The sequence below is a fragment of the Salvelinus fontinalis genome, chromosome 1, assembly GCF_029448725.1.
Source record: "Salvelinus fontinalis isolate EN_2023a chromosome 1, ASM2944872v1, whole genome shotgun sequence".
NCBI classification, from domain to species: Eukaryota; Metazoa; Chordata; class Actinopteri; order Salmoniformes; family Salmonidae; genus Salvelinus; species Salvelinus fontinalis.
The window spans coordinates 64,865,043-64,888,154 of record NC_074665.1 but is presented as its reverse complement, the minus strand read 5'-3'; the positions used below and the strand labels follow the sequence as shown (position 1 = coordinate 64,888,154).

The following is a 23,112-nucleotide window of genomic DNA, read 5'->3' as shown; positions in this document are numbered from 1 at the left end:
GGAATGTTAATTGTATTTCCATGATGGTATGACGAACATATGAAAGTAATACTTTGATGATTTTATAAAGTGAGGAATACAGTCGTTTTAGTTAAACCTCAGAATGACACAGTAGATTAGTGAAAGATAACCAGAGAAGATGGAAAAACGAAACATGACACAAAATATACAATTCAAACATCTTTATATCAACTCCAGCAAGAATACAAAGTCACTTACTTCAAATATGTCTCATTATTGGGATTAACACAAATACATCAGTTATTTATTTTCCAATATACAGAATCCCAAACTATAAATATCCACAGTAAAGAATAAAACATGTTCAAGCTTGATATTTGGTGGACTGCTTCATGTAGATCTACTGTATGCATTTATCTAGAGGGGTTCTTAAATAACAATATTAAACATGAATTATACCTTTTTGCATTTACAAATTATTACGTTTAAAGTGAAATAACCATAATAAAAATAACACTGTCCTAAAATGTCTTCTTTCTTTTGACAAACGGAGGTCAGGCTATTGCTGAAGTACGGAAGCATCAAGAAAACATCTTCCTGAAACAAAATAACAATCTGAGAAATAAAATACACAGAAATAAAACATGCCAGACAGGTTATTTCTATAACATTGGGATATAGTACAGACTGATCATTTACATGTTATTTCTATAACATTGGGATATAGTACAGACTGATCATTTACATGTTATTTCTATAACATTGGGATATAGTACAGACTGATCATTTACATGTTATTTCTATAACATTGGGATATAGTACAGACTGATCATTTACAAACACTTTTTCTCTCCAACAATTTTCATACATGGTCACCAGGGGTCAGTATACTGCAATATAGTCCAAATTACAGGCAAACACACCCTACCGTACAAGCTCAAAGTATGGGCAAAACATATGCATCTAACTTTAGATACAACCTGTGGCTCTATGTACTGTAGCATCATTCCCTGGTATCTGCTCTCAAACAGCAGACTTTAAAGTGACCCCCTTCCAAAACAGGTGACCAATGACATGTCTTTCAAGGGTTTATCATCAGTCATTAATGCTCATTCAGTACAAGACCCAGAGAGGGAAGGTAACATCCATGCATAGTCTTAGTTAAAGTTTCCGCAACCAAAGCTAGTTTTCAGAAAGAACAAACAAATACATGTTTAATAAGAATAGCTGTGGTGAATACTGCACTTCAGGAGTGGGCTGTTGTTGCACAGGTGAAAGACTGGAGAAACAAGCATTTAAATGTAAACACTACAGGTAGCTACAGTACATGCAACAGCATGTAATGATCACACCAGAGGGAAAACATCACCATTAAACTAACGAGAATCAGAGAATATAAGGGACAGGATCAGAGATACAAGTGAGGCAGGTGTTAATATCTCACATGTATTGCAAATAAAAATAAAAATAATTTGTTAAAATTTCAAAACAGAACTCAGACAGTTTTTGAAAGTTAAACACAGCTAGGATAACAACAGTTATAAGGCTACTGCTCAGGAACAGAAATAACCCCAGAATCTAAAATGAAACAAAGACACGTCAAAGAGAACTCATTAGAATAATAAACCATGATGCTCCTTCACACATTCAAAATAAACAGTACATGATGAGAAGCAGGGTGGGTTTATAGCAGGAAGACAGAGGAGAATAGGGAACATGTGGGATGAACACATGGAGGGAAGTAGTGCATGAAGATATACAGATGTGCATGAAGATACACAGATGTGCATGAAGATACACAGATGTGCATGAAGATACACAGATGTGCATGAAGATACACAGATGTGCAGGTCGGCACCAATGACCAGCTCTATACAATAACCCGGAGAAGAGTTCTGAAGGACCACGTCAACATGACACAATGTGTGCAGACCTGCACCAAATCCATATCTAGAACACTCCCTTTCTCCTCCTACAGTACGTGTCTGTGCAATGGCCAGAGAATCGAGGCTTCACCTGTTAGCAACACATTACTTTACATCTGATGAATAAGGCACCTGATCACAAAAAGTCACACACACTCGCACAACTCTTTGATCACGAGATGGGCTGGAGACATTGATGAATATAGGCTATAGATCTAAGAATGATGTTCAGTGAAAGCAGGGCTAATTGAACGATTGGCTCGCCATGCTGTGCTGCAGTCTGAGAAAATCAATATTTGTTTTTAGCAACATGGTACTGATGTTTTCATGCCATTATTACTAAACCACACACGTTTCTTTTTCCACAAGCGTGGAATAGAGACTTCTGTGATCTTTACAAAACACTAGGACAAACAAAAAGTTGGAGGACATGACATGCTGTAGTCGGAATAACTAATAAACCTAGCATCAAACCAAAAACAAAAATGCAGATATACCCTTATAAAATAATCTCCAGCCCAGTTAGAGAGAATTACACAATACCAAACCAGAGGCCAGATTGAGTTTTGCCTCTGTATAACAACACTGGTCTGATAGGTACCCTCTCAGAAAACACAGCAAACACACTAGACTTTAAATATCTTCCCGTCACCATTTGCATTTTGCCTTTGAAGCTTATTAAAAGTGTTGGCATTGCCAAGCCACCCCCCCCCCCCCCCCCCTTAACATAACCAGCGTGGCTATTTCTTCCTGGTCCGCTTGGCTGGATTCTGTGTGCTCTCCTGGCTTCTTTTTGTGGCAGCCTTCAGAGTCTCACTCTGAGCTGGTTCATTTGATCTCTTTGTGGCAGGCTTAGAGTTTGCACTCTGAGAGATTGAGGGGGATGGAGTGGCCTCCATCTTCCTTTGTGACCTTGTGAGTACCTGGTCAGGAGAGCCTGGCGTTTTGACATCCATGTTCTGTTGAGACTCAACCTCGCTCTCAGCACCTTTACTTTCAGGGCCTTTAGTCTCAGATACTCTACTTTCAGAGTGTCTCTTTTCCAGCTCTGCCTTCTCTGCTCCAACCTGCTGTTTGTTTGATTCCGTTTTAGGGGTGATGGAAGGAGCAAGGTTTTTTTTCTGTGCTTTTGGGGTCATCGCTCTTTGGGTAGACCTCTGTGGTGATGCACTCTCTTTCCTACTGAGATCTCTTAAGGTTCTACTGCTGCTGCTAGTCTTGACTGATCTCTCCTGGACAGCAGCTTTTACTGGAGTCTTTCTACTAGGAGATGACTGCGCTCGCTCTGTTTTGACTACACTTGGCTCCTTCACACCTTTATCTCCAGAAACAGATGATTTCTGCCTCTGGGCAGTGGCCAGTTTCAGTTTAGTTGGTTTTGCCAATTTCGTCTTTGGGGCTTTAGAGGGTTTGACTTTGGAAGCTTTGAGCTCTTTTCTTGGGGCCCCTTTTGGCTTCTTGGAGCTTTGTTGACCTTGCATCTTCTCACGTATATTGGAGTACTTCCGCAGGATCCGAGCACTGGCTGGGTTCTTGGCCTTCGCTGAGGCCTTCTGGCCGTCGGTTGCCTGTGTCTCTGCAGAGGAGAGATAGGCTTTGGTGGAGATCCGGGTGGCCGTGGTCAGCTCTCTCTTCTCCTTCCCTTTGGGCATACTTGTACTAACCTCCTGCTCCAGGGCTTTAGCAATCAGCTTCCGGCTCTTAGGATTGCTCTTCACAGGGGAAGCAATGGCAAACTTCTTCAAGTGTTTCTTCAAGCGCTCGGCTTGCAGGCTAGGGAAGACCCCTTTGGACAGCCCTTGGGACATACCGGGGAAGAGCAGCTGGGTCTCAGAGGGAAGACGTGTGTTCACCTTCTTTACGATGACCAGCGATTGGGTTTCTGTTGACTCCATGTACCAGCGGCAGATACTGGCTAGGTCCAAATCATTCTTGAAAAGCATCTGGACAAGGGAGTACCTCTGGTGCTCCGAAGACTTGGGCTTGCGGACCCGGCGCTTGCTCTTCCATATCGCTGCCTGTCTGTCTGCCTTGTTCTTGTGTCTGGGCGTTGGTTGTCCCTCTTTGTCTATCTGGACCCAGCCTCTATGCATCTTATCGAACGTGGTGTTGAGAGTAGATATTTTCTGTTGGTTTTCCTCTATGTCTAGTAATTCCAGGAACTTGTGTCGAGACTGTACTGGGGGCTCTAGTTTGGGCAGGAGGAGAGGAGTGACTAAGCTGGAGGGCAGAGGAGAACTGACCAGCAAAGGAGAACCCCTTAGTGGAGACTTGATTATCCTCTCAGATTTGACCTTGATGGGTGATGTGAGTCTCACTGGGGATTTCAGCCTCATGGAAGATGCCACTCCACTCCTTTTCTCACCTGTGATTGGAGCACTGGTTGAGGATGTGGGTGACCTCCGGACTCTCAAAGCAGACTTTCTGTTCTCCATCGTAGTCGGTGGAGTTGTCGGGGTAATGGACTGGCTGGCCACTTCAGTTTTACTACTCTCACTCCTCAATGGCATTCGTCCAGGTTTGTCTGAAGCACTGCTGATGGAAGACTTGCTGAAATCTCCAGATAGAATTTTGTTATCCATTAAAGTTGGTGCCTCTGTCTTCTTCAGCAAAGTTGGTTCCTCTGAATTCTTCAGGGAAGTCAATTTGCTTGGTTCTCCTTCCTTTTGGGGAATTATTTTGTGTCTTAGTGGACTACTATGTGCTTGCGCCTCACTCTTTTTAATGCTTGTACCCTCTGTGAGAGCAGAAACCTCCTTGCTAACTTGCAGACTCACAACCTTTTCAACTTCCTTTGCTACTACCACCATTGACGACCTGAGCTTTGGTCTAGTTTGCACCCTAGTTTCCACTGCAGTGTTCTGTGTCTTGCTGGGTTTGGGTTTTGGAGCTGGCTGAGCTCTTTCAACTTTCAGCTCTTCAGAGCTCTGGGTGACTGCACTGGGGACGATAGGAAGAAGAGGAGAGGCAACGAGAAGGGGAGGGTTAAACTTGATGCAGGGGAGTGGGAGGGAGGTAGATGGTTCTGGGGGGACAATGAAAGAGCTCTGGGTGACTGCACTGGGGACGACAGGGGGGGGGGGCGAGGCGACAGGGAGGGGGGGCAAGGCGACAGCTGCTCGCTGTTGCAGTCTGGCTGATCTGAGCGGGTGTCTGGGCTCAGGGTTCCTGGGGGAGTCGATTGGTGTGTCTGCGACTGGAGGAGTGTCAGGAATGCTCAGTCTTGCTGTTATAGGGGCCCTAGCGTCAGACGTGATCTGGCTCACTTCCACAGGGGTCTTCGTGTCAGGCAGGTTCTGAGTTGCTTTAGCTTTAAAGGTTTTTGTGGGATGTTTGGACAAAGGGATTTTGATCAGTTCGGCTGGAGGGAGTGAGACTTGAGGAATTTCTGGCATGTTCTCAGAAGGTTTCTCGGATTGTTTCAGAGAGGTCTTAGTGGGTCGTTTAGTCTTCGTAGGAGTAGACTCTGGGGTGTTTTTAGCTGGCCGTTCACGCAAACATCTGTCAGACTGCGCTATAGGTCTACCATTCACATATCCACATATATTCATATTCTCGGTCTCAATCACTGCAGTTTCCTTTACCTTTGAAGGAATCACCCGTGCTGGAATACCCTGTTTTTCAGAACACCTTGGAGGTGATTGTTTCACAACTGCCTCATCTGCCTTTTTAGAGGACGAATCAGCAGCTGTCTTTTTCTTTTCAGGCACATTGTTGCCGTGACCTGGAGCCCAGTCTGGTTCGACCTGCACCTCCATCCTTTCACTCTCTGTGGGAACCTCAGTGCCAACTTCTCCTCCAGAGCCCTCAGATGGTTTCTGGTCAACTGGACTCTGAGGTTCCAGTGGCTCGGCCTGTTCTTTATCAATTGCACTTGCACTCACTACCTCATTCTCCTCCTTGTTTCCAGTGCTCTCCATGGAAGGGCTCAGGGATTCAGATTCCTTTTGTTGGGTTTCAGAGATGACGTGCTGGCCCTCTGGCACACTCTGCAGCAGATACTGGACAAGCTCAGCTTCTTCTGATGTCTTATGTGATGGGTTCACATCTTTCCCCATCACCACCTGCTCTGGGCTTTCACTCAAAACGATGTCATTAATAACACTGTTTAAATCCTGATGTGCGGTCTCAACCACAGTACTAGCTAGACTATCCTCTGGTGCTACACTCAGCCTTGGTTGCTCTGAGTCTGTCCCTGCACTCTGCTTGTTCTCCACTGGGGGACACTGTGAAGGAGATGGAGGGGCAGTCTGTTCTTTGCATTGACTCTGGTCTGTCTGACTAGTCTCAATGATTAGCTCCACCTCACTGGCTGATGTTGCTGCAGTCTCTACATCCCCAGCCAACTCCCTTTCAGCTGAATGCTCTGAGGGAGTTCTCTGACTGACCGTCTCCAAAATACCTCCAATGAAGGGCATATCCACAAGAGGTACACCCTCAGGCCTGCCAAGCAGCTGTTTAGGGGTGACCAGAGTGTTGAGATCTGGCATTGGAGTGAGAGAGTTGCTACTATAGTTGCGGGCGGACTTTCTAGCTAATGTACGGACAGTCTTAAGCTCCCACATCTCCTCCACGTACATGTGACCTCTGGTGCTTTTCCTGGCGTTGTGTCGCGGGAGCCGACGGTGCTGCCATTTCTGGAAACAGTCTGTGATTGGTTTGTCAATGTAGACAATGTCGCAGTGGCCGAGATCAGGGTCGGTTACAAACTGACACACCGAAGAAGAGTCCCTAGGCCGATGGTAGGAAGACCCCTTCAAGGTCTTCCTTGCTGTCCTGGGGGAAACTGGGGGTATGATGGTGGGGATCTTTTGGGGTGGACTCTGTTTGACCAGCGTATCTCTGGTACGTCCAAAGGAGCCTCTTTGTCTTGTTGGATGATTAAGATCATTGTGCCTTTTTACAGAGGAGCTGAGGCCATCGCTGTGACCATCTGCTCTGATTGAAGAGTCAGAATTGCCCTGCTGTTTATCCATAGTACTGGCGCGAGCAGGAAGAGAGGTGGTGAGCACACAGGACAGCTTCTTACCATCAGACAGGCTGCTGGACTTCATGATTTTGATCTTTAGAGGAGCATGGTCACTAAGAGGTTTACTATCACCGTCCTCTGTGCTTCTGAGAAGGTTTGCCAAAGCCTCAGACTCCCCTGGGCCAGATTTACGGAGATCTAAGGCTGGCCCAGGGGCCCCAGATACATTTCTAGACACATCAGTCTCAGGGGTCTGCTCTGGGGCTGCCAACCTGCTACTCCTGGTACCAACTGTCTCTCCCCCCTCCACCGGTCCTTTGGGAGTGGAAGCCATGGGAAGTTTCTGGCCAGTCCTCCCCTTCTCCAGGGTCTCCAGGCAGGGTTCAGGGCAAGGACCCTGACGGGCGCCATGCTTGACTGAGCAAGAGGTTTTGAAGGCAGAGACTGGTGATGTGCTGGAGGAGGATATAGTCTTGACCTATAACAAAGAGAACAATGAGGTTATTCAGTACCTTAACTTAAACAAAACTTATTCACGCCACAGAGCCTTAGTCTCTAACTTCAAGGCTGTATCTTTTTGTTAATGTTTTAGGCATCTGCGTCCTCTGTTTTGTTAGTTATTGTCCCTGGAAGACAATCAGAAATGATCTATTCAAATGTACTGAATTGAAAATACACCATGAGAGCAATGCCTATACAGACCTCTGTCTGTAGGAAGCCCAGAGCGTCGACAATCTGCCTCTGGTGATGCACACACAGCTTCGCCATGAACTGCTCTAGCGTCGAAGTGGACTGGAGGTCCCTGGCCTTCGCTGGACTCCGCTCCAGACATTCACTGCAAGACAAACAGTTCAAGGATGTTTATATTTAATGTCATGAATATAAATGTAGGCTTATAATTTTCCAAAAGCATATAAAAACATTTTTTATGGAAACTATTAGAAAGGGAAAAAATAAGTCAGGTTATAACCACATGGACCATAATGAGAGTTACGATAGCTATAGCTTCTTAAAATGTTGTAATACAGTGGGATAAATAAATTAAGGCATACCCCTTTCCCTATGGAGATTAATAAAGTATTCACAACACCCATACAAATACATTGTTTTTCTATAGTTCAGTAAGAAATGTTATCACGAAAACGCTGAAGGCGTCAGCATGCTTCAGTTCGCCTGGTACCTTTCCAAGCTTGGTTAGCCAAGTGTGCTCGAATACTCCCTTAAAAAGCCAGTATACACGTCAGCAAAATATTCTGAATTAATCTAACAAATTGGTCATTCATTTAGACTATTTTACCAAGGAGATCTTACGCTTCGAACACACCTACAGCATCCTTGTGCAAAATGGTACGCAGCATCATCTGGATATGTGTGCAACACAAGTTCAACATTCACCGTGTACCATTTCTGTCAAGTGGTCCACGCATACAGTTTGACAAATCCAACGTATCCTCCACACAGAACGCACTGCAACTGCCTCAGCAACACAATGCTGCAAGGAAAACGCTGTTTCATTGGACATTAATGTAATTCTGGCGTACCAAAATGCAATGACGCTGTCGGTGTGTGCAATTTTGAATCTGACCAATCGCCGACCACGGGGCGTTGACGTCGGCTATCGACTTCGGCTTGCCTTGAGTGAAAAACAAAATGTGCCCACACAGCCAGAAAAACCCTTGCCGATGTCCAAAACTAATAAAAATGTCGTCATAATATATTCACAAAATGTATCGTTTGTGCTAGAAAGAAATGATATATAAAAATGGGGAACAGCAATTGATCCATAATTCAACGTTCTGTTCAGTTTTAGAAAACCTAAACCAAACATTGATTTCACTTGTCCATGTCAGCGTTTCCAGCAGGCCTGGATATCCTCTAAAATTCTATCCATTCATCTATAGCAATGGTTCCCAAACTTTTTATAGTCCCGTACCCCTTCAAACAGTCAACCTCCAGCTGTGTACCCCCTCTAGCACCAGGGTCAGCACACTCTCAAATGTTGTTTTTTGCCATCATTGTAAGCCTGCCACACACACACACACTATACGATACATTTACTAAACATAAGAATGAGTGTGAGTTTTCACAACCTGGCTCGTGGGAAGAGACAAAGAGCTCTTATAGGACCAGGGCACAAATAATAATAATTAATATTGTTTTTCTTAATTTAGCCATCTTACATATAAAACTTTATTTGATCGTCTAAAATGGTGAATAACTCACCATAGGTTAATGAGAAGGGTGTGCTGAAAGGATGCACATAACTCTGCAATGTTGGGTTGTATTGGAGAGAGTCTCAATCTTAAATCATTTTCCACACACAGTCTGTGCCTGTATTTAGTTTTCATGCTAGTGAGGTTCGAGAATCCACTCTCACATAGGTATGTGGATGCAAAGGGCATCAGTGTCTTAACGGCGTGATTTGCCAAGGCAGGACACTCTGAGTGCAGCCCAATCCAGAAATCTGGCAGTGGTTTCTGATTACATTTTCACAGAACCGCTTGTTGCAATTTTGATGTGGCTCTTTTGTTCAGATATCGGTAAGTGGAATGGAGGTAGGGCATGAAAGGGATAACGAATCCAGTTGTTTGTGTCATCCGTTTCGGGAAATTACCTGTTGAATTGTGCACCCAACTCACTCAGGTGCTTCGCTATATCACATTGTCCGTAAGCTTGAGTTAATTTACACACAAAGAAATCATACAATGATGGAAAGACCTGTGTGTTGTCCTTGTTAATGCAGACAGAAAAGAGCTCCAACTTCTTAATCATAGCCTCAATTTTGTCCTGCACATTGAATATAGTTGTGAAGAATCCCTGTAATCCTATATTCAGATCATTCAGGCGAGAAAAAACATCACCCAGATATGCCATACGGGTGAGAAACTCATCATGCAAGCGGTCAGACAAGTGAAAATTATGGTCAGTAGAGCTTAAAGTTGTCTCTCAATTTAAAAAAGAAACATGTCAATATTATGCCCCTTGATAACCAGTGCACTTCTGTATGTTGTTAAAGCGTTACATGGTCGCTGCCCATATCATTGCATAGTGCAGAAAATACATGAGTTCAGGGGCCTTGCTTTAACAAAGTTAACCATGTCCAAAACTTCTTTCAAGCCATCATGCATTCCCTTCGGCAGCAAGAGCCTCTCAGTGGATGCTGCAGTGTACCCAAGTGGCGTCGGGAGCAACTGCTTGCATGCATGTTACTACTACCCTATGTCTCCCTGTCATGGCTTTTGCGCCATCAGTACAGATACCAACATGAGGAGCAGCTACGATTGGCTACATACAGACCGTTAGTGGAATTCGGTTAATGTGATTGGATGTTAATTATTTGACTAGGCTACCTGTATTTGACATTGTGTTATTTCGCTGAACACTAGATGGTTTCATTATATATATTTGGCAGTGAAACAAGGCTACTTAGGCCAGAAAAAAAGCCTCACCCGTTGGAAAATATAAATGGACTGTTTGAAAATGTGAAGGAAAAAAAGAATCACAATTTTTGGCGTACCCCCGACGGCATTGCGCTTACCCAGTTTAGGAACACCTGATTTATAGAATGAACGTGGAACCATTACAACAAACACTTTCAACACCTTTTAGTCCATGCCCCGGCGAATTGAGGCTGTACTCAGGGCAAAAGGGTGTGCAACTCAATATTAGGAAGGTGTTCCTAATGTTTCGTACACAGTGCACATTCTTCCACCATTTAGTGGCAAAACATGTTTTACTTTAACGTTTTTTTTTTTTTTTTAAATACTACGCTAAAAGTGTTTTGGTTGAAAAAGACGACAGAGAATTCATTTTCACAATAACATTTATTAGAAGAATAGGTGGTTTTGAAAAGTGATTATTTCGTCCAGTGAATGACCTGTTACAGCTGATCTCTTTTTCAAAATGGCGTTTTTTCCTTACAGGATACATTGAGTAAATTCTTACACATGCACAAAGACAATTAATCATTGGTGCCCCAGGTTCAATGCAACATACATAAAATCAAGATCATAACCACTTCACTTCAAAGATTACATAGCATATTTTATTAGTTAAGTTGTCAAAACAAAATTGCATTCAAAATTGGAAAATGTACTAGTGCAATCAAATTAACTTACTGATTAAGTCCTCTCTACTAGAAAGACAATTGACTATAGCCAATAAGTTCTAATAGCATAGTACAAAAAGAAAAACATTCATAAATTACAGTAGAAAAATGTAAGTCTATTGAGTCTGCCAAACTGTAAATGGCAATTACTGAAATGAGGTCCAGTTAGATTTAGGTGTACCTGCTATCTGAGCATCTGACCACATAAACCAAACAAATAAAGAGTTTAATTTCATGTTTTTGCCTTGACTACTGAATTAGGTATTTCATATATGAAACCGAATTGCTTAAAGGACACTAAAGCTGGAAATAAGATATTAAATATTTTCTATTTTATAATTTTTTCAAAAGTCCCTCAGTCCTCTATGTTTGAAGTGTAATGTCCCAAGCATTGCAAGTCATCCCAATTAGACCACAGCATAGGGCTAAAAAGGGCTGCTTTCAAACGTTTGAAAAGGAATAACTTGCTATTACAGACTCAATATAGTACAGTCTTAATCTAAAAGCTGTAGAGCTGTCAAACCAAAGATAAGTAGCAACATATAGGCTACCAAGCAGAGCTCTAGATCAGAAGGGCTTAGAGAGACGGAATAGAAAGGATTGCTCAAAGAGAACATCAATAAAATAAATCTTCCCAACAAACCACATAATTTAAAAAATAAATTATACATTGCACTTGCATTAGAATAATTGTGTTAATCGGAAGAGGTTTGACTAAACGCAGTGTCAATCGACACCAGTTGTTAAATTAGGCCTACCAAAATGGACGATTGATTGCATTTTTACTTCTCTTCAAGGATTCACATTTTCCACAGATGCTCAGAGAGTAGGTCCAAATGTATTCTGTTAAACAGTAGTTAATTATCAACGCAGTGTGATAACTATGGTGTCTGAGGCACTGTGGGCTGGAGACATAAATGCAGCTTAAAAAAACATGTTTGGCTAACATCTTACCTGAACTGAGTTTACATAGACATTCATTGCGTTTTAAAATGATAAAAAAAATAAAAACTACAGAGATAAAATTGGATGTTTTGGCTCAAACACAGGACCACCTTAAGTCAAAGAATAATTGTGCAAAAAGCCAAAAAACAATCCACATGCGACTTTAAAGAACAGAGAGAGAAAAAAAAGAAGCTAAACTGAAACAGCCACGGTTTAGCCTAAACTAGTATCTGATCCATTTTTGGTGTATGTTGGATTTTGTTTACAGGACTTCAAATCCCTGCTATGCCTAAGTGTATAGACAGTACCTGAAGGAGTTAGGGGTGTGTTTTGTCCCTGAGGGTTTCCATGTCTCTCTCCACTTTTCTTTCAAAATTGGGGAGTTAATATCTGACCACGATAATATGAATATGTACATGACAATTCACACGTGTTTTCTCAACAAAAAGGACGGGGCAGACGAGCAGAAATAGAGCAAGAGACAATGACAGCAACAACAGAAGGGACAGATATTTCACAAACACTTAAAAAATATATATATATGCACCCGTGTTATTTACCTTAGAATTCATAGAGGGAGTAAAAATGATTTAACAAACATTAAGAACACATGGTATAAATATATATATATATATACACACACACAGTGGGGAGAACAAGTATTTGATACACTGCCGATTTTGCAGGTTTTCCTACTTACAAAGCATGTAGAGGTCTGTAATTTTTATCATAGGTGCACTTCAACTGTGAGAGACGGAATCTAAAACAAAAATCCAGAAAATCACATTGTATGATTAAGTAATTAATTTGCATTTTATTGCATGACATAAGTATTTGATCACCTACCAACCAGTAAGAATTCCGGCTCTCACAGACCTGTTAGTTTTTCTTTAAGAAGCCCTCCTGTTCTCCACTCATTACCTGTATTAACTGCACCTGTTTGAACTTGTTACCTGTATAAAAGACACCTGTCCACACACTCAATCAAAACAGACTCCAACCTCTCCACAATGGCCAAGACCAGAGAGTTGTGTAAGGACATCAGGGATAAAATTGTAGACGTGCACAAGGCTGGGATGGGCTACAGGACAATAGGCAAGCAGCTTGGTGAGAAGGCAACAACTGTTGGCACAATTATTAGAAAATGGAAGAAGTTCAAGATGACGGTCAATCACTCTCGGTCTGGGGCTCCATGCAAGATCTCACCTCATGGGGCATCAATGATCATGAGGAAGGTGAGGGATCAGCCCAGAACTACACGGCAGGACCTGGTCAATGACCTGAAGAGAGCTGGGACCACAGTCTCAAAGAAAACCATTAGTAACACACTACGCCGTCATGAATTAAAATCCTGCAGCGCACGCAAGGTCCCCCTGCTCAAGCCAGCGCATGTCCAGGCCCATCTGAAGTTTGCCAATGACCATCTGGATGATCCAGAGGAGGAATGGGAGAAGGTCATGTGGTCTGATGAGACATAAATAGAGCTTTTTGGTCTAAACTCCAATCGCTGTGTTTGGAGGAAGAAGAAGGATGAGTACAACCCCAAGAACACCATCCCAACCGTGAAGCATGGAGGTGGAAACATCATTCTTTGGGGATGCTTTTCTGCAAAGGGGACAGGACGACTGCACCGTATTGAGGGGAGGATGGATGGGGCCATGTATCGCGAGATCTTGGCCAACAACCTCCTTCCCTCAGTAAGAGCATTGAAGATGGGTCGTGGCTGGGTCTTCCAGCATGACAACGACCCGAAACACACAGCCAGGGCAACTAAGGAGTGGCTCCGTAAGAAGCATCTCAAGGTCCTAGAGTGGCCTAGCCAGTCTCCAGACCTGAACCAAATAGAAAATCTTTGGAGGGAGCTGAAAGTCCGTATTGCCCAGTGACAGCCCCGAATCTTGAAGGATCTGGAGAAGGTCTATATGGAGGGGTGGGCCAAAATCCCTGCTGCAGTGTGTGCAAACCTGGTCAAGAACTACAGGAAACGTATGATCTCTGTAATTGAAAACAAAGGTTTCTGTACCAAATATTACGTTCTGCTTTTCTGATGTATCAAATACTTATGTCATGCAATAAAATGCTAATTAATTACCTAAAAATCATACAATGTGATTTTCTGGATTTTTGTTTTAGATTCCATCTCTCACAGTTGAAGTGCACCTATGATAAAAATTACAGACCTCTACATGCTTTGTAAGTAGGAAAACCTGCAAAATCGGCAGTGTATCAAATACACACACACACACACACACACACACACACACACACACACACAGTGGGGAGAAGAAGTGTGTGTATATATATATATATATGAGTTAGTTACACAAATCTTAAAGTAGGCCACTGTATAGATCATGGCCGGTTTTGACTAAGAATTCTAGTCTCAAAGTTTGTCTAATGTGACAATTTGCATTGCATACACTTCCGTGTTTTCAATGAATCCTTCACCTACAGGATTCAACCAATTCCACTTCACATAGCCAACAATACAAGACGTGCTGCCTTCAATCCACACACCGGCAATCATGCAAAATCTAATTCCTTCATACATTTTCCTAAATATAAAAAGGTATTTAAGTTTAAATGTCATCAGCAATTTCATTAATAGAAGTAGTTTTATACGTTCAAATATTACAGAACAGTAGTCTGCGCTCAGGAGTGCCATTGCTATTCAAATAAAAAAACTCTAAAAAGCAGACAAAGCTTTTACAACAACCCCAAACCCCACATTTTCAGTATACTATACACATACTGTATGTACACATCAGCACACTGTCTTTAATCAAAGGCCTTTTTGAAGACCGCTTTTACTATGGAAACCATAGACGTAACCTCGTCAACATCCAGTCAAAACAGAATGGAAAATGAGAAAGTAGTTTTGACATCTCAGCTGTACTTCCCTGAATCTGTGATTAGAGCTAAATATAACTCTACTATATACCAATAAGCAATATGTATCTGTATGTATACACACACACACAACTAGTTTTATATATGTATCTGTCAAATCTGTCTCTGAGTATAGTTTGGTAGAATTAGTGTTAAAACTGTTTACATTCAGGGCTATTTAAGTTACGAGAAGCATCGTCCTCTCCTTAAATATGGCATGAGTCAAAGAACTACATCTATCATGTCAAGATAAATCTTCACATTGACTTGAAGGGTCTGCAAATCTTGAGTGTCATCAATGTGTTATTAAGTGTATAGGTTCGAATCAAATTTCTGACTAATTGGGAGGAATGGCTACAAGATACTCAAAAACACAACATCAGTAGAAACAAACAAACGAACATACAAAAACCAATCACCACGGTACATCGAAAACTTTCTCACCTGTAACATAGAGTCAAGCAGGGTGCACAAAACTTTACGGAACCTTGAATTATTCACAAAAGGGTAGAAATCCCAGTTCTTCATTTTCAGTAGTCTCATAGAACCGCCTTATCCAAGAACATTCTTGCTAATTTCAACCTTTACCAAGTTATTTTCAAGTCATCTCAAAACATCAATTATTCCGTAGCTGAATGGACCTGATAGGCCATGGACGGCAAATCACTAAACTGATGACAACAATAGCAAGATTATGGCATATATCTAAAGCAGCAAGTCAACAAATATCTAGCAGAGTTAAGCACATCAACCTGTACAGCAAGAGAGCTTTTGCCCATATCCCTGGCTTGTGTTTATGGGATGTTGCTACATCCGTACACCACTGCCTCAAAGTTGTATTTATTTGACAAGAGGGTCAGTCCTTTTCTAGAAATGAGGTAGTAGAAACCAACAGATTTGCTACTGTAGATTTGTGTTATTTCAACATTAAAGACATCACAGGTTCCATACGTGGTGTTAACACGAGTCTCACTTGTTTTGTATCATACAAGAACAGATAGCATGCAAAATGCTAATAAAAAAAACAGAGCTGGAAAACTAAACCTGGAATTGTTTCTCTCCAAATAGTGTAATCTTGGATCATTATTTGGACTTAAAATGGCAATGTATTTTTTAAATGCCAGGCAATTACCTAGGACCAAGGCTCCATGGTAACCCAGAAAATTACCTAGGACCAAGGCTCCATGGTAACCCAGAAAATTACCTAGGACCAAGGCTCCATGGTAACCCAGAAAATTACCTAGGACCAAGGCTCCATGGTAACCCAGAAAAGCCTTGCAACTCAAAAATGTTAGTTAACTCTGATTAAAGTAATTTACTTCACTTTTTTCTTTGTGGCCCGTCCGCTACTAAATGGACTCACCCTCAAAAACAAAAGATGACAATTTGATTCATTTTTGATTACCAATTTCAATAAAATCAACTTTAAAAAATGTATTGTAACTCCTGTGAAGCATATGCCTGGACCTGGGGGTTAACTATATATGGCTATTCATGTTGATCACAGTTAGTTTGCAAGGTCATCAAAAGATTCTGCATATAGACAGGTTAACTGACGTCACAAAAACGATGCGCGTGCGTCAATGGGGCAGAAGTCAGTTTCTTGTGATTCTGGATGGTCAGATAGCTAGCAACAATGACAAGAAGCTGCCATGTGGGGAATTGTACGTGGCTTGTTGTATCTTGTTATTGATACCACGTCTTGTTTTGAGGTGTTTTGACTCCACGTCTATGCTAATATGGCAAAAACTAGCTTGTTAGCTAACCAACATATAACAACGTATTTGAGAGACAAGTGCTCATTGTGCACATTTATTTATGTTTTCAATAAAGATTTGGGGGAGGAAATAGATCCCATGTTGTCAACAATCCTTTGATTCTATGCCAACCCTGCCGGTTTTGCTCCACGGTTGCGCACACATCAGTTTTGTTGCTAAACAACCCACCCATCTATATACAATGTACATTTAAAAGTAGGAATTAAATTCACGCCAATTAGTGGTCACCATCCTTATATCCACCTACAAGACTAAAGGACATGTCACCGAGATTCTGAAATGCTACATTGTCCTTTTTTAAACCTTTTATTTATTTATTTTTACCTGAAAAAGGAGACTGTATGGCCAGCCTTGCCTGAGGAAAGTTCTTGTTTTCTGCATTTCATGTGATAGTGAAGTTTTAGGAATAATCTCTTTATTAAGAGTTTATAGCTATGTGTTCACTGTAGGCCGAAATACAACTTGATAAACCCACGTAATTCAAATGCTAGTGTAAATATCTAATTTACATCTAACCCATTTACGATTTACATGAATGTCGGCAATGTGTGTGGATCTCAAGTTGGAATTTTGGCCCAGTCTCAAAAATGCTGCATAAGAACTTACTGGGTTAAGAGTTAGAAGAAGAAAAACATCTTACTGTGTCTTGATCTATAAAGATTTCCAAGAACTGTACTAATAAAACCTGTCTGATGACAGTAATAAAGTACTGTAATATAAGCCTGATACAAGGACCATAGGGGCTTGATCCAACATTCTGGAATGTACTGAGGTATAACTGTTGATAGGGTGAGTAGTAGCATACATATACTCAGAGTAGTTTGGACAAATTCACAGCCAGACGCCATGTTGCTGCTCCCAAGCATTCTATTTACGATGAGCATTTGGATTCTAGTTCCGATTCTAGAATTAGGTAGGTAAACTTGGTGTACAATTCTGAGATTTCCATAAACAGTTATTGGTCGGTATTACCACGGAGGAACAAATATGGCGTCAGTGGAACTATGTGATGTCATCAAAGAGCATCATAATGTTGAAACTGCAACGGACCATCTATGCTTCTGCATATTGTACACTTCTCCACATAATTTCCATAGTGTTATGTGCCACATGGTGAAAACCTGTTTGAGACTCAATTTACTGCATTGAAATAAGGTACTATAAAGCTGCAATCTAACATATGATCAGGAAAAGATAAATAAAATCATTCATTTTTGGAATAGAGTTAAGATAAAAAATAAAAGTTTAAGAATGAACATTTTCACCTGTCCCTTGTCTTTACCTTCTATTAAGTAGGGACAGTCATCCCTAGATGTAACGAGACTACATGAAGTTTGTTGTGCTCAGATTCAAATTGAAAGATGGTAAATAAATTCTATGGAGATCGGTTAAGGTAGGTTGTGAGAACACCTGAAAAGGTTGGTGCACATATCAGTCAATGGTAAGACGTCCCAAAAATGTCTGTTTGCGGATGTACAAACTAGATTTCCCCTTTTTCAGATGATACAAGAGGCATGGAAATAAGTAAGCTATATATCTATCAGAGAGGTATGTTTGTGTATAGATATCTAACATAGTATATACAGTTTTGATAAAGATCGAGATATGCATTCTGACAAGTACTGCAGCCCCACACAAACATTATCCTGAGTTGTGGTGAAGGCTACGAGTGAACACAAGTAACAAAATGTTCCATTCTTCCTACAACCGCAGAATGTGACATATCGAAGTGGTTGTAATCTGGCGTGCTTTTGGAGAGTTTAGTTCTGAGGTTTGGTTGGTAACTAAGAAGGTGGTGAAATTGTGGACAGGGGAATCTGTTCTCCCAACAAACAAACATACAAACTTTACATTAAGATATTCAGTAGTAGACAATGGTTGCATGCATCCTTGCAACCACATATTCTTTTTGCTGCAGTTTGGTCTATTCAATCTCAGGTGTGCATTTGCAAAACAGTGACAGGGAAAGAGATTCTGTCCACCAGTGTTTGACTTCAATATCACAAAGTAAAATAATAAATAATAATTTCATATTTATATAAGATATTAATAGAGAGTTTAAAATACAAACAAGCCTTGATTCTACATAACCAATAACATGTTGAGGGCTGAGCATGCATCATGCTAATGACCCAAACAAATACATTTTCTGGTGTCTCCAACCTGGGTGCTAAAGGTCTGCAGGCTTTTGTTTCAGCACAGCATTGGCACACGATACAGCAAATCACTTGCCCACCAAGGCCTTGTTTATATTGAACCAGGTGTCTTAGTGCTGGGCTAGAATAAGACCCCTACATCCTGTACTTCTCCAGGACACGGGTTGGAGACCGCTGGTCTAAGTGCTGTAATAACTGGGGTACTGCTTAGGATTATGTTGGTACCGTATCTAAAGTAGTGTTTTAGGTTGAACCATTAAAATATTGTATTGTATAAAGGGCAGCACAATCATAAAAACTACCAAAACATTTCAAATACGGAGTGTTTTAAACAATGTCTAGGGATATTGGCAAGCTAAAAAGAGTTAAGAGACACTTTAGTGTCCGACTTGAGCAGAACATAGTAGGCTTTATAAATATTTAAAAACAATTAAAGACCTAAGATGAATAGGTCAGATTGATTCAGAGGATTGATCAGAGTAAATATAAGTGCTTTTGGAATAAATCAACATACAAAACAGGTTATTTGTGTACTATAGACTCAGTCACTGCCACTGTCTGACAAATGCAAACGATTACCTGGTCTGGGTAAAAACATCTCATCATCGTCAACAAGTACTGCGTCATCAACAAGTACCATGGCAGCAGAAAATGGGGATCCTAATAAAATCACTTGTCTGGTGAGAGGCCTGTGCCGAGCAGCTCCCTGCCATTTTCTCTGGGCACAGACTGTCTCCCCTCACACAGCGACTCCTGGGGGTCCAGAGGCGCATCCAGAGCGTCTTTGCCCTCTGGGGCCTCTGTACCCTCCAGTTCCTCCATGTGGCTCATCAGCTTCAGCTTCTTCTTGGGCGGGTGTTTCAAGGTGCCAAGGCGCTCCTTGACTTTATACTCCAGAGTGCTGTGAGGGATCCCATAGACAGTCTGAGCCTTGGACACGCTCATCTTCCCCCCCATAACCACTTCTATAGCTTCTTCTAGCAGCTCTGTGTTGTACTGACGGTATCTTCCCCTCTTCTTCCTCGGCTGCTTGTTGCAGAGGTCTGCCTCAGGGTCAGAGGTAGGGTACTGCCCCCCAGAGGCAGGGCGGTCTGCGTCAGATGAACCCCAGTACTCCCCATCTCTTACAGGACCGTCCAGACCTCCACTGCTTCCCCGGCGACCGTGTTTGGGCAGGATGGACCTCAGCCTCTTCCCCAGGCTGTTCTCACAGTGGGGGTTAGGGAGGCTGTAGGAATCAGAGCTCAGAGAGCCCCAGGAGAGGTCCACCCCCAGGCCTCCTAGGCCTCGCACCTGGGGGATTTTGAGGTCAACGGGCGGGGAGTGAGAAAGGGAGAGCCCCTGGTCTCGCCGGGCCTCCTGGAGGATTGCCTTCCCACAGGAGGGGGACTTGAAGAGCCCCGCGGCCTCCAGCAGGCTCGGTAGGTCTTTGAGGTGGTCCCCGGCTCCGCTGTTGGCCCGGAGCTTCAAGAGGGCCCCGAAGTGAGTCTTGGAGGCCCAGGACGGAGAACCATACCTAGAGAGAGAGAGGTGGTCGAAGGGTCTGGAGGTCTGGTTCTGGTTGGGAGACAACTCGGTGTCGGAATCCTGGTTCACTTCCTGTTTGATGTGCGGCAAGAGACCGAGTGGCGAGGTGGGCTTTAAAGGGGCGGAGTGGCCGAAATTCTCCCTCCTCCTCCCATCCTGCAGGCTCCTCATAGGCAGCCCGGCCTGTCCGTCAGCTCTCAGGGAACGCCTGATTGGATGGAAGGAAATTTGGTGTAAGCAGAGCTTGCACAGTGCTTTATTCTTTCTCTCTCTAGGGGAGGATGGGTTGGGGAAGGGAGGATGTTGGCCACTCCTTTATTGGATGATCTTGCTTAGGTAACATCACTTTAACTTGCTTAGGTTAAAAATAAAATGTTTTTAATATATATATATATATATGTGTGTGTGTGCTCCTTTTAAGAACAGAAAAAGCCTCAAGTTTGGGAATTAGTTTATTTGGGTTGTTTGTTTTGGCTTTGCATTTATTCTTTTTATTTACAAATTATGCGTCAGTCAACATAACAATAATAAATGTAAAAAAGGATATGCAGGGCAAAGAAATGAAATCCAAAGAAAAATTGAAAACATAAGAAAGAGAAATGTGTCCAGCCCTGTCCAGATAGGGCAGGAGAGGGAGGAGAGGGCAATGCTGGTCATTGCAGTAAAGCAGTCTGGCATTTAATAGCAGAGCAGGAGTACTGTTACCAAATGACTAATGCTATTGTATAGCCCTTAGCGAGTGACGTTACCACTGAACAAGCACAGCAATAAAAGAGTAAGCCATCAGTATGGGATGTTATAGGGCTCCTTATTTCACATAAACCCTCACAATATCAACCTGACAGAAATATTGTTACTGTAAGAAAACATCTGAAATACTTATCTGCAAGGTTAACACAAACAAGGCACTTACACACAGTACTGTTATGTGTGATAGAAAAATCATCAGATCTTATTGATTGGAAATTCTCACATTAAATTCATGGGTGATTAATTAATTAGTGATACGGCAATTTGTGAGGAAAGGCCATAATCACGGACAAATAGAAGAGTGCCCTTTTCAAAACTGCCGCTAGAGTTGTAAGACAATATCATATTATGACTTGACAGGCGTCTGCTCTTCACACTTTAAATATTCCCTCCACCTCCGACCAGTTGCCATTTCAACTTTGAATATCAAATCAAAGATGGGGCTGCATGAGGGGATATATAGAGTGATAGATAGTAGATCTGTGGATCTCTGCATTGAGTACAGAGCTGTACGTTGTGAACGAGAGCACAAGCAGCTTGATTGCCTCCCCCTCCTCCTCAAGAGAGGGGTGCAGCTAGAGGGCGGAGCAACTGGCGCTAAATTCATCAATTTCATTCCGCTCTGTTCCATTTCAAATGCACTAATGTCCATACCACGGCGTGATGATATCACGAGGAATTGCCCTCAGGCAAAATAGAGCTCTATTGGTTAGGGGTTTATTTCACTTATTTCTTCAATCCATTGGAATATTAACTACATTTTATTGTGTACTTAAGGAATTAATAATGTTGTTTCCTGATACCAAAGAATCTCCTTCAAGATGCACATGTGAAATCACTTTAAAATGTTGTCACACAGTCTAATCAACCTGCACAGGCTGGAGCTGTCCAGGACCAGGGTTGGTGACAATCCTTTCAGGACCTCCTACCTGTAGTTAGAAACTTTTGTTTGGACAGATTGGGGAGTTTGTTGTGTTAAAGCCCTACAGAAAGTAGAAAGAGGTGACAGGAAAAATCGGTCTTACCCTCTGAGAGTGGACATCTGGGAAAGGTGAGGGCTGTGGTGCGATGACATGCTGCTTCTGGCCCGTTCCTTTTTGAGTGACAGGTCCAAGACTCCATCTAGGGACAGGACATAAGGGTTAGTAACTTAGAAAGCAAGAGCCATTCTGTCAGGTGTGCACATAGAGAGGACTCATCTTTGTATATGAGCCATTATAGCAGCTGTGACAGCATGGGCTACACCATTGAGGCCATCTTCATTTTAAAATAGTCAATTTTCTTCACGATTGGCTGATCCCTCCTTATGACCCAGTTGGACATGACTACAACAGGGTCATCAGGAGGGATCAGCCAATGAAGTTGGAAGTCCCAACCAGTTGACTACATTAAAATGGTGGATGCCCTCAATGACACTGCTCATGCAAATACGGCCTTTTGGCCACTAGAGGACTCTATCATTCTCTATGGGTGTGCAGGATTTGTGCTATACAGTAGGGTAATGAATCTGCTGATTCTGGTACCTTGTACTGCAGGCTGTGGCAGCATCCTCTTGACAGTGAGGAACAGGTTAATTTATATCTACTACCAGACCTTGTGCGTCTGCTGGTTCAGTGGAATACCAGACCTAGTGCGTCTGCTGGTGCAGTGGAATACCAGACCTAGTGTGTCTGCTGGTTCAGTGGAATACCAGACCTAGTGCGTCTGCTGGTTCAGTGGAATACCAGACCTAGTGCGTCTGCTGGTTCAGTGTAATACCAGACCTAGTGCGTCTGCTGGTTCAGTGGAATACCAGACCTAGTGCGTCTGCTGGTTCAGTGGAATACCAGACCTAGTGCGTCTGCTGGTTCAGTGGAATACCAGACCTAGTGCGTCTGCTGGTTCAGTGTAATACCAGACCTAGTGCGTCTGCTGGTTCAGTGTAATACCAGACCTAGTGCGTCTGCTGGTTCAGTGTAATACCAGACCTAGTGCATCTGCTGGTTCAGTGTAATACCAGACCTAGTGCGTCTGCTGGTTCAGTGTAATACCAGACCTAGTGCGTCTGCTGGTTCAGTGTAATACCAGATCTAGTGCGTCTGCTGGTTCAGTGTAATACCAGACC

General features: G+C 42.4%; 1 protein-coding gene across 2 annotated transcripts in view; it reads right to left on the bottom strand.

Moving 5' to 3' along the window:
- Window positions 1-167: 167 nt before the first annotated feature.
- LOC129859818 (ligand-dependent corepressor-like) overlaps window positions 168-23,112 on the bottom strand; it is a 47,783-nt gene continuing 24,838 nt past the window's right edge. The window contains exons 6-8 of one of the 2 annotated variants that reach the window (XM_055929949.1): window positions 22,034-22,130; window positions 7,558-7,690; window positions 168-7,333 (exon numbers count right to left, since the gene is read on the bottom strand). In XM_055929949.1, the coding sequence (XP_055785924.1) occupies window positions 2,627-7,333; window positions 7,558-7,690; window positions 22,034-22,130 (4,937 nt within the window). In that variant the 3' untranslated portion in view covers window positions 168-2,626. Of the gene's footprint in view, window positions 7,334-7,557; window positions 7,691-16,436; window positions 20,467-22,033; window positions 22,131-23,112 lie in introns of those variants that run through there. The other variant, XM_055929960.1, reaches the window with a different exon arrangement.